We start from the raw sequence: 16,223 nt of genomic DNA on the forward strand, positions 1-16,223 counted from the left end.
TTTATTTTTTTTGTGCCTTTTTTTGTATATCTGAAATATATTATTTTGCCATATGGGTTGACAGTCTGCAGAACAGCAGCAGAAACATTCAGTCTCCTTTTATGTTCAACAGAAGACAAAGTCAAACATGTTTAAAATGACAAGGGTGCGAAAAAAAAGTCCGAATTTTTATTATTCGGTCAAATATTTTAAATTGTATTTTTTTTTTTAAATACAAAAATGTCTGCTATCAGTAGTTGATCTTACCTTTTTAACTATGGTCTGCTGCGATTGTGATGGGAACTTTTTTGGAGGCTGCAAGCAGAATATGAGAACAAATGTATTTTTAATTTTCCTACAGTGCGGTAAAAAAGACTACTTAGTTCTCATTTGTCCTGGATGGACATTATGTGTGAATCTAAAAAGTAGTTAACCCTATTCTTAGCTTTGGCCTGCTCATATAGCTGATATATTGTACACAAAATTGGAAAGCACTTGTAAAAATTGAAAGCTACAATCAGACTGCCTTAACACTTGCACATTCAAATCTTTAAACAAGACTAGAGTTAAGTTTGCACAAACAGTGATAAACTAGATATCCATGAACTTCTTCAAGAAATAATTAGTACTCGTTTGGACAGACAGAAATTCCATTCCAGGTCCATTAAAAGTTTTGGTCATTCACAGTTTTTCCATGGCAGTCTATTATTAATGTATGAATCAGTTTAGATTTTCCCAGCCCTAAATGGCATGTACAAACTGTGCCTGGGAGCATTACATGTTGGCCAGAAGGTCTCTTTTCATCTAGATGGGCGTTCCTAACCAGTGTGGACCAGACTTTATGTACAAATCCAAAAGTATGACTACGCAATATAAATTTGACCCTAACCCTATTCCCTAATTTTATTTCACACCCAGAGGTCTCAAATAGAAAAAACAACATTTCATTCAGTGAGAAAAGAGTAATTAACTTTAAGATGATAATAAACAGGCTGCATCATAATGAAGGTTCTACTGACTGGGGGAGCAGGACGGGTCGGGCCCAATCTAGCCGTTAGAGGGGTGCAGGGTTGAGTTACAGTGGTCCCCATGAATATGGGCTGGCTGGTCTCAGGGCGGTCCTTTTTGGCACTGTTGTTCTCAAAAACCAGGCTCAACTGCCCTGAAGATGTAGTTTTTCTGTAAACGAGCAGACAGACGTGACATGAACGGACAGACTACTATAATTACATTACTCACAGCTACCCACACCTTCTGACCAATACATTTGCAAGACGTTTACAGGAAATCAGCTGAATGGTAGCTATGCAACATGGCACATTTTTAAAAGATACACTCAGTAATTGTCCTTCATTAAAAGTTTTACACACAAAGCATAAATACATAGGACTTTTGATAAAAGTCAAATGAGATGAAGATTTCAAGATCTATCAACATCATTTACCATTTTTCTAAGATGCAAAAAAAGTTTTTTCTTCTTCAGAAAATCATAGTTCTCCATAACTATGTAGTGAAGCACTTTTTTGGGCCACCAAAAAACTAACAATAATAACCACACACACACACACACACACACACAATTTGAGGAACAAAATCATGTCTTGATTTTGTCATTTGTCATGTCAAAATCGAGTCTTCCCTTTTTTATCACCGACACATCTGATGAACTCATATATGAGCTGTGCTGGTTGTTTCAAACATGCAAAGAAAAAAAGCTAAATAATCCCACTGTCAAAAATCCATCCATTCTCCGAACCATTTGTGACACTGGAGCACAAAACCAGTCTTAAGTCGCTGGGGTATATTTGTAACAATAGCCAAAAATACATTGTATGGGTCAAAATTATCGATTTTTCTTTTATGCCAAAAATCATTAGTATATTAAGTAAAGATTATGTTCCATGAAGATATTTTGTAAATTTCCTACCGTAGATATATCAAAACTTAATTTTTGATTAGTAATATGCATTGCTAAGGACTTCATTTGGACAACTTTAAAGGTAAAGATCATGTTCCATGAAGATATTTTGTAAATTTCCTACTGTAGATATATCAAAACTTAATTTTTTATTAGTAATATGCATTGCTAAGAACTTCATTTAGACAACTTTAAAGACGATTTTCTCAATATTTAGATTTTTTTGCACCCTCAGATTCCAGATTTTCAAATAGTTGTATGTCGGCCAAATATTGGCCTATCCTATCCATACATCAATGGAAAGCTTATTTATTCAGCTTTCAGATGATGTATAAATCTCAATTTTGAAAAATTGACACTTATGACTGGTTTTGTGGTCCAGGGTCACATTTGTCTGTAGGATCATGGGCATGCTGGAGCCTATCCCAGAGTCTCCGGCAGAGACAGGGAAAAAAAACTGGACAGCTAGCCAGTTGGTCAAAAAATTAATAATAATAATAATTTTTAAAGTAAAATTATGCAAAATGGTTTTATGGCCAATAAAAATAGTCCTGGTTGGAAAATGTTCACTTGGTATGGGTATGATAAATTTCGCTAAGCAGATCAAACCAAATAACTCACGTCTTGCGGCTGATGATGGCTTTTCTTCGTTTACGATAAAACAAGACTCCACATAGTACAAGTAGAGTGATTGCAACTGCTACTGAGATGCCAATGATCTTTGCTTGTCCTGCAAAATCGGAAACAAGAGTAAAATTTGTCAAAATGGTACATTACTACAGATACTACATTTAAACATGCTTTTCAGAAAAGAAGAGCTTGTTTGATTACTGGATGGCAATTCAGAATATCTGACTTCACAGTAAGGAGGTGCCCAACCAGGCTCACAGTGGCATTGTTTTTTATGATTGCAAATCTGCAAAAATAAGACAAAGAACACAGTAAACTTTCTTAAAGTTATTATTTTTTTCATTTAAATTCTTTTAAAAGCTTTTTAAGTTTGGAATTATAATACATTCTCCTATTGGTTTCAGTGAAATGGAGGTTTGATCTCACCCCTCTACCATTGCATTGCAGTGAGCAGTCTTCATTATTACCGTAAACACTCAGGTCTTGGCACATATAATCAAAGCAAACCTATTGAAACATAAGCCAGAGATTTCATATTTGTGCCTACATGTCCTGCCATCATAGTCTAAATAACATTCTTACATGCTCACCTTATTGTGTCCACATTTTGTGCCAGTAGCAACCATGCTGAGGGCGTCCTCTTCTAATTGGTCCCCAGCTATGTTGCAAAATCCCCCAAGCGTTACTATAACAGCTTTCTGACCAGTAACGGGGTATTTGTTTCCTCCATCACAAAATATCTTACCACAAAACATGTTTCTATATAAGGGAAAAAGCACATTTAATGTAATCTATGCTTGATATATTAGGTTAGTTTAAATGACAAATATTGATGCTTGAAAAAGTCAGAAGTCATGAAAAAAGATGACATACTCTTTTGTACAGGCTCTGTAGCCATTTTTGGTCTTTCCACAGTGAGAATCATTTCTTCCCAATGTGTTTTGAAAAAAGCATGCATCAGTAGCCACTTTGGCACCTAGGGAAATGATCACACAACACTGAAGCAGATATCAGTACTGTGTTGATATGAGTCATTATGCAGAGCAGGATACTGAAATATCAAGGTAGAGCAAATCAACCCAGCTTGTGAAAATTAATGAACTGGTGTTTTAGTAAAATAGTTGGGCTGTAGGGAATCACAGGGAATTTAATAATACTAGTTGAGATTCCAATTTCACCTAAAAAAGAAAATTATGTCATCCTCTTCTCACAGTTTTGGTCACCACCGTCTTCCATTTTACAGTATGTATGCACAAAAAAACACTGAGACATTTCTCTTTTTTTATGTTCCACAAAAGAAAGAAAGTCATACAGTTTGGAACAACATGAGGGTGAGTTAATGATGACAGAATTTTTATTTTGGGGGGAAGCTATCACTTTAATGGTCTGGCGCCTTAAAGGCACAATATGTAATTTTCGCCACTAGAGGGCACGTATTCAAAATAAACAAACAGACAAAGGAGAAGTTTGATGACGCCGTGACTGAGTGTGGAATCATGGGAGTTGTCGTCTTCATCCCCACAGCCGATGCAATCCTTCGGGACTCGGGCAGAAATCATGTTCATGGATGAGTTAATGATTTATTAACGTAGTAGAATGAAGCAGGGTGAGGCTGAAAGCCGTCAAAGCGAAACGAGGCCGCTGAACGAGCATGACACACGGCTCGAAAGCAGCGGAGCTTTTATTATGCCACAGTCGACCGCTTCCGCTCCTTCCGGTCGTGCATATGTGGGGGAAAAAAGCATCGCTGTTTTATCATACTAGATACATTTGAAAGTTCTGTTATAATGCTACTCTGTGCGGTCGTCACCTGTCTAATAAAATGCATAACATATTAAAGCATCTTTGGTGTTTCCATGTTTTCTACAAAACAAAACCGGAAATCGAGGGGTTAGGACGTCATTGGCAGGCGACACAATGACACTATGGACACGGTCCGTGTCACTAGTTAAAATTGCTTATTTCTCTAGAATTTAAACATTCTTCGAAACATTTGGGATAATGTAAGTACACAAGTCAGCAAAATATATAACACTGTTCTAGTGGTTTTTGGATAGTTTATTAAAAAAATCTTACATATTGTGCCTTTAATTCTATGAACAGTTCTTTTAGTACTTGAAGAATAACTGGTCCTTAATATACAGTATACTTAAATTAAATTGCAAATAAATGTTCAATTAACTATTTCAGTTGGACACGACAATGGTACTTTTTCAGACAATATCACTGGTTCAGTGATCGAGTCAATAACCACTCTAAACGATTCAGTAAGCATGATCGATGAACAATAATTCATACGTTTGGAGTGTTTTTGGAGATTTAGTATCATTGTAGTCAATGTATTTCTTTCGTCACATTCAATTCAGGCTGCAAGGTTCATAACTCAACCAATAAAGCATTTATTTTTTGCCATGGTGCTTAAATGCAGTGGTGCAGTACCCTACAACCCAGATATGAACCCTGACTGTGCTTCTGAACTTGTAACTCATCTTCTGAAAGACATAAAATCATAGATGTTGGAGAGATTTTGGACTTTTGTACAATAGACTCATGCTTACCTGTTCCCCAAAGTCTTTGGCAGTGCTGGAGGTGAGTGGGGCATTGGCCGTTATAGCAGTAACCCTGGCCAGGGCTGCAAGGTATGCCATTCATCTTAAAATCATTCTCTGGGCACTGCTCTGATAGCCCTGTGCAGTACTCTGGGACGTCACACTCATTTACAGGTGCTCGACACAAGCTTTCAGCATCTTTTATCTGGCATGAAAAAAGAGAAGCTGTAAATAACAAAAAATTGTCAACCACAACCTTATCTAGTGTTACTGTTAACACTACACAGTAATGACTTCAAAATGAGGCCACACAAAGGTTGCTGGTTCAGGTCCCACCAGTGTTGTAACATTGGGCAATCGGATGAGTGCCTTTTCGTCCCTCATAAAAAACAAACAACAACAGAAGCTTGCATGACTTTTATGCCACCCACTCAATATATAACAAGTCAAATCCAGCAGTTGAATCTGATTTACAGATCCTTGCTTCAAATCCCAGAGGTACGACTTTGCTCACTCTAGGAAAGGAGGCCCTAATATTGCTTCAACATTTCAAACATGGCTTCTATTCTGCTGGGACTCAAGGAAGTCTCTTTATTTGCCCCCGTGTTTAATCCCAGAGTTTTGGACATACAAAAGCCTGGAGGAAAAACCATCAAGTGTCCCAAATGCTCTGTGGTGCAATGGGTAGCATTTTGGACTTCTAGATTGTAAAATAAGGCTGTTCAAATGTTGAGGGTTTGTGTCCCACCACAATCTCTTTGACACCCTTCCTCCACCCAAAAATACATCTAGAAAAGAGTCTTGCATGACATACTTTCTTCAACAACCCTTTTAAAGCCTTCCTTGATTTTTTGCTCTTCTGAGTCACCCTTCCATGCAAGATGAATAACATTTGGCACCGTGGCTCAGTTGGTTCAAGTGTGTGTCTTGTAAACATAAGATTCTAGGTTCAAATCTCAGTGGAACCTATGATGATCTTGCTCTTCCATTGGATGGACAAACAAACAACAATAAACAAGGGTCAATAGTAGTAGTCCAGTCTAATTTGCAGATCCTGGGTTCAAATCCCAGTGGTGCCTCTGTCAGTAACTTTCTTGGCTTCCTCTAGGAAAGGAAGCCCACCAGAAGTCGTGACTTCTAGCAATTTAGTGAGTGCATTTTGCACCCCCTCCTCCAACCCTAAAAACAAAAAAATGCCTAATATTTGAAAACTCTTTAATGCCACCCATACTATGAGACAAGTCAAAGACAGCAGTCCAGTCTGATTTACAGAACCTGGGTTCAAATCCCAACGGTGCCTCTCTATCAATGACTTTGCTCTCTCAGTCTAGGAAAAGAGGCTATAATAGTGCTTCAACATTCTGCATCTGGCTTCTATTCTGCTGAAACTCAAGAAAGTTTTTCTTTCCCAAAGTCTCGGTCAGACAAAAGCCAGGAAGAAAAAGCATCAAGTGTCCAACAAAGGTTTTTGAGTAGGGTCTGTGGTGCAACGGATAGCACATTGTCTATCTAGACTGTAAAATGAGGCCATTCAAAGGTTGTGGGTTTGAGTCCCACCAGCGTCATAAATTTTGGCTATTTGTTAGGTGCATTTTGCCCCCCTCCTACCACCTCAAAAGTACCTAGAAAAGAAGCTTGCATGACAGTGACTTTCAGTGATTCTGCCTTCCACGAGGGAAAAGTAAATGCTAATGCTGTGTAACTAACTTAGTTAGTTAAGGTGGCTGCCTATCCAGCAGGAGATTCTGGGTTTTGAATCCCAGTGGTTTCTTGATGCAGCCTTTAAGAAACATGTGGTTTCCCTACAATTGGAAACCAAGCAGAAATGCAATAATAGTGCAATAATAATGACTTCAAATTTCTTTTCTTCACAGTTTAAAGTTTTCAAACTGTTTTCTTTAACACTTTCATTGGTTGCACAGTCTGATAGTATCACTTTAAACTTACACGATTGGTTAATATGCAAGTGCATGTCAGACTGCTAAAAACAAAACAGAGAAATGTTTTGAAAGCACCACGAAAACATTTTGTCACATTCCTGTGTGGATTCCTTGTGTTGGTTATATGTTCCCTGTGTGTGGTCACTCCCCATGTCTAGTACCTGTGTGCCTTGCCTTTGGCACGTCATTCCCCCGGAACTGCTTCCGTTTACAACAGTGAACGCAAGCTAGATTCAAGTGATTATTACGTTTTCAATATGGATATTTTTCTTACAAAAACGCATCGATTCGCTACAGGAGGCCTTTGTTCACCCCCCGTAGCCTTGTGTGAGACACTTTTTTTATATATATATATATGGGCGCTTTTTATTTAACTTCTTTTGGACTGAAGCAATGCAACACCCGCTGACTGCAATGATAGAGCTTGAAAGATCAAAGACAATTTTTAATATAACTCCGACTGGATTCGTCTGAAAGAAGAAAGTCATATACACCTAGGATGCCTCGGGGGTGAGTAAAACGCAGCCTAATTTTCATTTTTGGGTGAACTAACCCTTTAAGTACTGAGCAAGTAATTAAGACAAGTAATTGTATTAATTAAGACAATTACTCCCCGATTTTTAATTTCACTAAAGTTATTAGTGATTAACAACTTTTATATTCAGTCTATCCATCACAAGTCTCTTTTTATGGTACTTTTGGTGTTTTTGTTTTTGCTTTTTTGCCTTTTTTAGCAGCTTGACCGTGTGAATTACCAGCCACTTCTGTTATATGGAAAAGAGCAGCATGAATATTCTGCTAAACCTCTGCTTTGAAGGAGGGTGAATTGAGAGAAATTTCATTTTTGGGTGAACTATTCCTTTAAATAAAGATATAATCTAAAACGTACATTCATAGTGCCAAAGGGGGCGGGGGGGCAAGTAGTACTTTTCTAGTTGGAGCACAGAGTATTCCACCATGCACAGTAATTTTACCCACAATGCTTGACAGTGAAATGAAAGACACACAATCATTTATGGTCATTACCTGGCAATTCTCACAGCAGTCTCCGTAAGCACATTGTGAGCCTTCAGTGAGCCTGCAGGTCATGGGATCACAGCAGGGATTTTCACATTCCTTACAGTACACAAAAGCACAAGACGGTAAATCATAGTCATCCATGAGACATCAGATTGAGTCAAAGATGAACCTACATTAATGCATTAATGACGTCATTAAAAAGGATCATCTGGGCTAGACTGAGTCACTACAGACACAGGATGTGTGTGCAGTACCTCCGCTGTTCCACAGTCACACTGCTCTCCAGGGTCCAGGAAGGCATTACCGCAAACAGACCCACTGTACAGTTTGGATGAGCTGGGGGTGTCCAGCAGGCAGCTGGGGTTGGCGTTGTCTAGAAACACGCTCAACTGCTCCAGACTACAGTCACTAAACAGCTCCGGGAACAGCATGCTAAGACAGACAAAGAATTTGTCATTTTTCGGACACGCTTTAAACTGCTACTAGGCAGAGAAGTCCACTTAAGGCTGGAATACACTACACGACTTCTGCCCAGATTTTTGCCCCGATTTTCAGTTTGGAGAAGTTGACGCTAGTTGCCGAAAGTCAGAGCCAGTATGTAGAGTTGACAGATTTCATAGAAAATCGCATAGTGTATGATGGTCACAGACTCCGATTTTTTGCTTCAGACTATGAATCCAGTCGGAAGATATCAAACAGGTTCAATATTTTGCTTTCATTTGTCACACATCTCCTAGCAACAAGGCGCACGTTTCTGTGTGAGTTTGTTTGAATTGGACCGACTTTAAAGTCTGGCAGTGTATGATGCTCAGGCGTTTAGTGTACGATGGCCAGTTTTTCCTTTGTGTCTATTTACAAAGTCGGTAAGTGTATGATGCCTAGCATTTCAAATCTGTTCAGATTTTAAAAGTTGTGTAGTGTATTCCAGCCTTTATGTTGCCATTTTTTACTATGATCTAACTGCAACAGAAGGCTCACAATTGTGTTTTTAGCATAGTGAAGTTTAAAGAGTTTCATGCACTTGTCTTACTATCCTTGTGAAGTAGTGTGCTTTAGTATATTGAATGTGCACTTGTAGGGTACTTCAAATCTTAAAAGTTTATATTTAAAAAAAAAATGCACTTGCAGATATTATAATATTAATGAGATGGCCACTTAAGTGTACTTATAGAGAGTACACTTTAATGACTTTGTTTCTTAACACAGTAAGTACATTTTGAAAACGTGCACTTTGTAATGTCAAATAAAAAAATTATTTAAAGTACATTTTCATATAAATGTGTCATTATCTTTTAATAATCTTATGTCATGCTTTATAGAAGTATAGAAGAAGATGTAAAAACATTACATTCAGTTGGCTCTTAATTGTATTATTTCCAAAAGTAGTCTTATCTTAAAAGTGTGTAGTGTACTTCTTTTTCACAGATGTATGCTAAGTGGTTGCATGGGCCAGTATACTATTATGTGGTTGCTAAGGTGTTATGAGTCATTGCTAAGGCATTCTTGATGATTGCATAGGGAGTAAAGACAGACAGATCTCAGTTCTGACCAAAGCAAAAATGAACAGCACACTGAAAACACAGTATAACTTTACACAAATACTGCTTACTCCACACGCTCTGTCATGATACAGATGGAACTGAATGAGCCACACGAGCAGTGATCTTCATCATGGGACATGCCCAAGTTATGACCCATCTCATGAGCAATCGTGGATGCCAGGCCCAGTGAGTTCTGTTTATGATCCTGAAAAATAACAACATATAACCATTTACACAATTATAACAAAGAATCTTTATTATTCAACTATAGAAGATCATTTGTTACCAGAAAATCATCACTAATTCAGATAAAGAATACCTGATTGACTCCCGCTGAGCTTTCAGCACACATTGCACATTTGTTTGCCAGCCCAACTGTGTCACCCAAAAAATCAATTCCACTGGAAGAAAAAAAAACAATCGATAAATAATAAAAGGTTCATTAGTAGTATACTAACGTAAAGATATATTTTTAACACTTTACAATATGGTTGCATTAGTTACTGCATTGGTTAACATTAAATAATAACGAGAAAAATATTTTTACAGCATTTATTATTCTTTGTTAATATTAGTTTATAAAAATACAATTATTCATCGTTCCAGTTAGTTCACAGTGCATGAACTAATGTTAACAGACACAACTTGATTAAAAAAAAGGTATTACAAAATGTTGAAATTAACAGTTAACTAATGATAGCAAATGAAGTGTTAAAGTGTTAGCATTATATTAAAGTACACTAGCATCTTCTATGCTATAGCGAAGTGAAGGTCTTAGTCATCCAGCAGAGTAAATGGGTAACTAGGACATACTCACGTCACAAACTGAGCGTTGTCATGCTTGACTCTTTTAAGCAGATTGCTCTTTCTCCACTCAATAAACCGACTGAGAGTGTCATCAGAAATCAAACTGACCACAATTTGGTCCCGTTTCGTCCAAACCTCAAGCCCCACCAGCATAACCCGAATATTAAGGGGTCGATACAACTGAGCAAATAATAAAGTGTTCACTTTATTAATTGATTTTCACATATCACACAAGTAAATATTATATTTGTAGGATTAACTCTATTAGATCAAAATATATGAATATGTATACCTTGTCAACATGATTTGCAACCTCCAGCATCCTGGCTCTGATTATGTCCATGTTAGACCCATAGTTTGTGTACTATAAGAGAAAAATATAGCAAGAACATTTGGAAAATGTTCTTTTTGGCTTTATGTATTGACCGATAGTATTGGCCCCACTATGATGAGATGGGTCAAACATATTATATTAGAAAATATAAAAATATAATATAGGCAGAAATATTAGTGATTCACCAAAATAACGTATTATCCAGGCAAATCCAAAAGAATTTTTTTTTTTTATCTCATTGATTTGACATTGAATTATGTTCTATCAGCAATTTATTAATCTCTAGATATTGGTATCACCATCAGTCAGTGAAAAACTATAACAGTTGACAAGCTTGTGAAAGCTTAAATTCTTACCTCAGTGTTATCCACCACAAGAAACAATTCCACAAATCTTGGAGTGTGAAATCGCTTTGTTTTCTAAGAGGATATATGAATGATTTCAAATGTATGCATAATTTCTTTCATGTGCAGAACGCTTGCTAGAATTGTGATGGAAAATGTTATTACCGGTCTGCTGGACTTTAAGGGGACAGCCACTGGTGGTTCATGGTCATAAATGGTGGCGCTCGGTTCACCACAAGAGCTTCTCTTCCACCTCAGATGTTCATGCTTATAAAGTGCATGGTCTCCATCACTGTGGTTGGTCAGGGGCTCGATCAGGTATACTTGCTGTTTCACTCTAACAAAACCTCTATGGACAGAAGACATAATGCTGCTGCTCAAGAACATACGTACAAACATGGCCTTTAATGCTTGTGCTTTTCCATTAGGAAATGTATGAAAAGCATCTTGTAATGAACTTGATGTAAAAGGAGCGTGCCATTGTCTCAAACCTGATTCCAGAGCAGATTCCCACACTGACTGACGAATCTTCCAAATCCTGAATATGGCCATGATAGTAGCAGTTGTCCTACAAATGATTCAAAATTGATTGATTTTTATTTTCTGTGCTTAACTGATTATATTATATCCAGCTTAAATAAGAGAACTTCAGTCAGTCTGACATGACTTAAATGTTCAGAATAGAATACTAGCAGGAACTTCTGCACAATACAGGTGCATCTCAATAAATTAGAATGTCGTGGAAAAGTTCATTTATTTCAGTAATTCAACTCAAATTGTGAAACTCGTGTATTAAATCAATTCAATGCACACAGACTGAAGTAGTTTAAGTCTTTGGTTCTTTTAATTGTGATGATTTTGGCTCACATTTAACAAAAACCCACCAATTCACTATCTCAACAAATTAGAATATGGTGACATGCCAATCAGCTAATCAACTCAAAACACCTGTAATGGTTTCCTGTGCCTTCAAAATGGTATCTCAGTTTGGTTCACTAGGCTACACAATCATGGGGAAGACTGCTGATCTGACAGTTGTCCAGAAGACAATCATTGACACCCTTCACAAGGAGGGTAAGCCACAAACATTCACTGCCAAAGAAGCTGGCTGTTCACAGAGTGCTCTATCCAAGCATGTTAACAGAAAGTTGAGCGGAAGGAAAAGTTGAAGGTGTCTGAATAAATTTTGGTTTGACTGTATATATGTGCTATATACTGCAGGAATAGTATGGGACATATGCTAGTATGCTGTTCTGATCATAGTTATTGTTAAATTACAGTAAAATTTAAGTTACCTTTACATTTGGATTTCTGCTCACAATCAGTCCATCATCTTGATAATATATTTCAGAGTAATTATGCCCGATGAGTTGCCTAAATCACAGTAAATACTTCTTTAGGACTACCTTAGAGTACAATGGTGTATCTCATACGATTAAACATCAAAATGAAATGTACAGAAAAGACTTTGAAATATAATACACCCAAATGCAACACTCACCTGTTCTTTTCCAAATGAATGAGGTGATCTTTCCCTCCAAAGAATAATTTATATGTGAGTCTATCAGGATACGTCTCATGGCTTTGTGGACTTTTATCAGACTGTACCTGCAGAGGATTGATGTGTTAATCCACACATAAACAGCACAACCCAATGGCTGCTTTTATCCTCAAACTAATAATAAGGTTTTATTCAAGCATATATTGTTTCTGTAACAGTAAGATCCAGGTTGTCAATGGAGGTACCTTTCTGATGCTCTGTCTTTTAGGTCTCACCACATCAAACTGCTCTACATGAGGTAATGTACGCATACTCTCTGCCACACATCCTGATGAAGAATCAAAAGATATTTTTATATTTCATAAATGCACTATCCACACCACCACCCACAAAAGTTAACAGCATTCTATAAAAATAAATAGGTTGCATAAGCTTAACTAGGGTAAACTTTACTGGCCCTAAATTACCTTAAAACATTTCTGATCTTCAAACTATCTGCAGCACAAAAAAATATCAAAAATTAACTGAATATATGTTCTATATTTTGAAAAAGTGCAAGATACTTTCCATTATTTTACTTTTTAAATACTTCAATTGATAAACCTAGTACCAAAGTACGAAAATTCTTGTATATTTAATATTTTTCCGCATTTAAAATGAGGGAAAAACAATAAGTAAATGCAATTAAAGGGACACAATAAAAAGTTACAAATATTAAAAATACATTTTTTCTATCAAATTAACTTAAGGACAGAAAAGTTCCTCCATCACTATATACTGTTCTATGAGTATCATATTCGCAGGAATGTAAATAAATATAAATAAATTCATAAAATAGACAAAAGCGACCGGTTAACTCTTAGAGCGCAAATATATTTTTACATAAAGGAATATCATACATACCCCAAAGAAAAAGACAGCAAAGTACATGAGCTGTGAAGGCAGAGCACGGCATAATTACTGCGCGTTATGGTCATAGACTGTTATGTATCATGTCTGCCGAACTACATGCCAAAAGATAAACTTGAGTTCCGCCCAAGTGAGCCGCATTTTCACTTTATCAGGACAAACGCAAAAACAGAATAAATAAGTAGAATGACCGATAGCATGGAAAATGTTTTAAAGAGGCGGGGCTTAGAGACGTCACGAGGGATCGAAATAATCATTCTCGTAATTTGACAAATTTATCTGTTGATTTTTAAATTCTATGACAATATGCAGTTTCTCAGTGTTATTATGTAGGTGTAAATTGTTGTCCATACCCCTGCTAAGACCGATAATAGACGACGTTGTCACGTGGTAGCTAATACTTTTCTCAGCGCTGGTCTTGGTGAACCAATCACATTCGTTTGTGATTACAAGTTAAAGTGTTTTTATTATTATTATTATTATTCTTTTCTATAGGCCACTGAGGTGAATTTTAATTTTTTGTGTTAGGTTACAATCTTTGAAACTTACAGAATTAAATTATTTGAGTTTTTTTGTGTGCAAATCACGACCTGAGATTTGAATGTGCCTCAATGGAGCATTCGGTGATCTGGGCCTCCCTCCGAGAGCCCCTGCATGAACACAAACGTGTTTCCTACTTACCACCCAACGGGACAGACCGCAACATATCCCGTAACGACAATGACTCATAACCAGTGTTGGGGGTAACGAATTACAAGTAACGCGAGTTACGTAATCAGATTACTTTTTTCAAGTAACTAGTAAAGTAACGCATTACTTTTTAATTTACAAGAGAATAGCTGAGTTGTTTTTTCAAATAATTTCCTTATTCATTTCGCTTTTGGTGTGAAAAGGCTTTTATATTTGCCAAAAATAGAACTTTTTTATTTTAAAAACAAACAAGCAAGCTCTGTCCAGATTTAAAAAGTAACGCAAAAGTAATGTAACGCATTACTTTCCATAAAAAGTAACTAAGTAACGTAATTAGTTACTTTTTTATGGAGTAACGCAATATTGTAATGCATTACTTTTAAAAGTAACTTTCCCCAACACTGCTCATAACATTACAAGAAACACATAACTATAATTTAGTTATAGCTTTAGAGTTCGTTAATTTCATACATGTTCTAATTATTGTGTAATTGATGTATATTGTATAATTAATGCATAAAGAGTGTTTTTAAATACAATATTTATACATTTAGAACTGGACAGTAATTTTCAGCGCTTAGTATTCCCAGAATTTACTGCTGCAATATTGAAATGAATGTTCAAATAAACCCAGATATCCTTCTTGACATATTAGTTCTTTCTTTCTTTCAAAATAAATGTCCCTAATGGAGGTTGAACACATTTTAACGCATATAATGTTTAATTAATGACCTGATTGCACTTAGGCTACATTTTCTGTCAATGATATTATATTATAATTATATTACACATCATCAGCTTAGCAAATAAAATGAAAATTGATCATCCTGCCCAAGTTTGCACTGCAACTTCTATTTCACATGCATATCACAACCACTAGAGGACAGATCATAGACACATAAAATATTACTGCAATAGGCCTACTGTATTTCACACAAAGCTTATGTCTCATTCAGCCATAAAACCTCTTACATGCATTGCACATTAATTCACAATACGTATTTATTTAGATAGTTAGTTTACTAGACTTCTTATTTTGTCTCTTCTTGAAAAATTGCTTGATATGTTTCGCTGTTTGCAAGGATTTATATTTTGACATTTAATCTCTGAATGCCTGTTTTCTGAAGAATAACTAAGGATAAGTACAACTGATCAAGCAATCCATTTGAATTCTATTGAGAAATTGCCACTTTAAAATGCTATGGAGAAAGTCAAACATTATCTAAAAATGGCACATAAACTAAAAACATAATCTTGCACCAGCACTAACATGTATTGAAATCTTTTTAAACTACTAGAATTTCTCACGTTTTATTGTAGGCTTATTTATTGTGGTAGATTTTGTCTAACTTGTTGTGGAATTTATAATAGATAATCTGTTAATATAGATTAATTTTTAAAAGGCATTATTGGCCTGGTAATAATTAATAGGCTAGCCCTATTATAACAAATGCTACAGTTAAGAACTATATGGTACATTTTCATAAGAGCAAATACAAGTCAGAATCAATAGCCAATTAGCCATGTGTAAAATGGGTTCTAATGATGAGTGAAAAACCTGGGCTGCGTTCAGCCCTGACAAAAACGGTGCAAGACGTTTTTTAAACGGAAACGGTGGTGCGTTGAACACTCTGTTCTGATGACGCAAGAGTTGCAACTATGGCAGCTGAGAAGGCCATTCTGTGTGTTCTTTCTGAAGAATTTTCAAGTCAAGTCAAGTCACCTTTATTTATATAGCGCTTTTAACAATACAGATTGTGTCAAAGCAACTGAACAGCATTAATTAGGAAAATAGTGTCAATAATGCAAAATGACAATAGTAAACACAAATTTTTCAGTTAAAGACAGTTCATCATTGAATTCAGTGATGTCAACATCCAGCTCAGTTTAAATAGTATCTTTGCAATCAAGTCAACGGTATCGCTGGAAATGAAGTGTCCCCAACTAAGCAAGCCAGAGGCGACAGCGGCAAGGAACCAAAACTCCATCGGTGACAGAATGGAGAAAAAACCTTGGGAGAAACCAGGCTCAGTCGGGGGGCCAGTTCTCCTCTGACCAGAC

General features: G+C 36.4%; 1 protein-coding gene across 2 annotated transcripts in view; it reads right to left on the minus strand.

The window, feature by feature from the left end:
• LOC107695548 (zinc metalloproteinase-disintegrin-like crotastatin) overlaps window positions 1-13,619 on the minus strand; it is a 15,029-nt gene extending 1,410 nt beyond the window's left edge. The window contains exons 1-21 of one of the 2 annotated variants that reach the window (XM_016495524.1): window positions 13,467-13,619; window positions 12,809-12,891; window positions 12,564-12,670; window positions 12,358-12,436; window positions 11,554-11,630; window positions 11,228-11,411; window positions 11,075-11,137; window positions 10,677-10,748; window positions 10,395-10,564; window positions 9,897-9,978; window positions 9,646-9,782; window positions 8,291-8,468; window positions 8,043-8,132; window positions 5,086-5,281; window positions 3,401-3,503; window positions 3,118-3,286; window positions 2,954-3,034; window positions 2,729-2,813; window positions 2,519-2,627; window positions 999-1,158; window positions 247-294 (exon numbers count right to left, since the gene is read on the minus strand). In XM_016495524.1, coding sequence (XP_016351010.1) covers window positions 247-294; window positions 999-1,158; window positions 2,519-2,627; window positions 2,729-2,813; window positions 2,954-3,034; window positions 3,118-3,286; window positions 3,401-3,503; window positions 5,086-5,281; window positions 8,043-8,132; window positions 8,291-8,468; window positions 9,646-9,782; window positions 9,897-9,978; window positions 10,395-10,564; window positions 10,677-10,748; window positions 11,075-11,137; window positions 11,228-11,411; window positions 11,554-11,630; window positions 12,358-12,436; window positions 12,564-12,670; window positions 12,809-12,891; window positions 13,467-13,518 — 2,325 coding nt within the window. In that variant the 5' untranslated portion in view covers window positions 13,519-13,619. The remainder of the gene's footprint in view (window positions 1-246; window positions 295-998; window positions 1,159-2,518; window positions 2,628-2,728; window positions 2,814-2,953; window positions 3,035-3,117; window positions 3,287-3,400; window positions 3,504-5,085; window positions 5,282-8,042; window positions 8,133-8,290; window positions 8,469-9,645; window positions 9,783-9,896; window positions 9,979-10,394; window positions 10,565-10,676; window positions 10,749-11,074; window positions 11,138-11,227; window positions 11,412-11,553; window positions 11,631-12,357; window positions 12,437-12,563; window positions 12,671-12,808; window positions 12,892-13,466) is intronic. The other variant, XM_016495525.1, reaches the window with a different exon arrangement.
• Between the last annotated feature and the right edge of the window lie 2,604 nt (window positions 13,620-16,223).

This window comes from Sinocyclocheilus anshuiensis, unplaced genomic scaffold, assembly GCF_001515605.1.
Source record: "Sinocyclocheilus anshuiensis isolate Anshui unplaced genomic scaffold, SAMN03320099.WGS_v1.1 scaffold466, whole genome shotgun sequence".
Lineage (NCBI taxonomy): Eukaryota > Metazoa > Chordata > Actinopteri > Cypriniformes > Cyprinidae > Sinocyclocheilus > Sinocyclocheilus anshuiensis.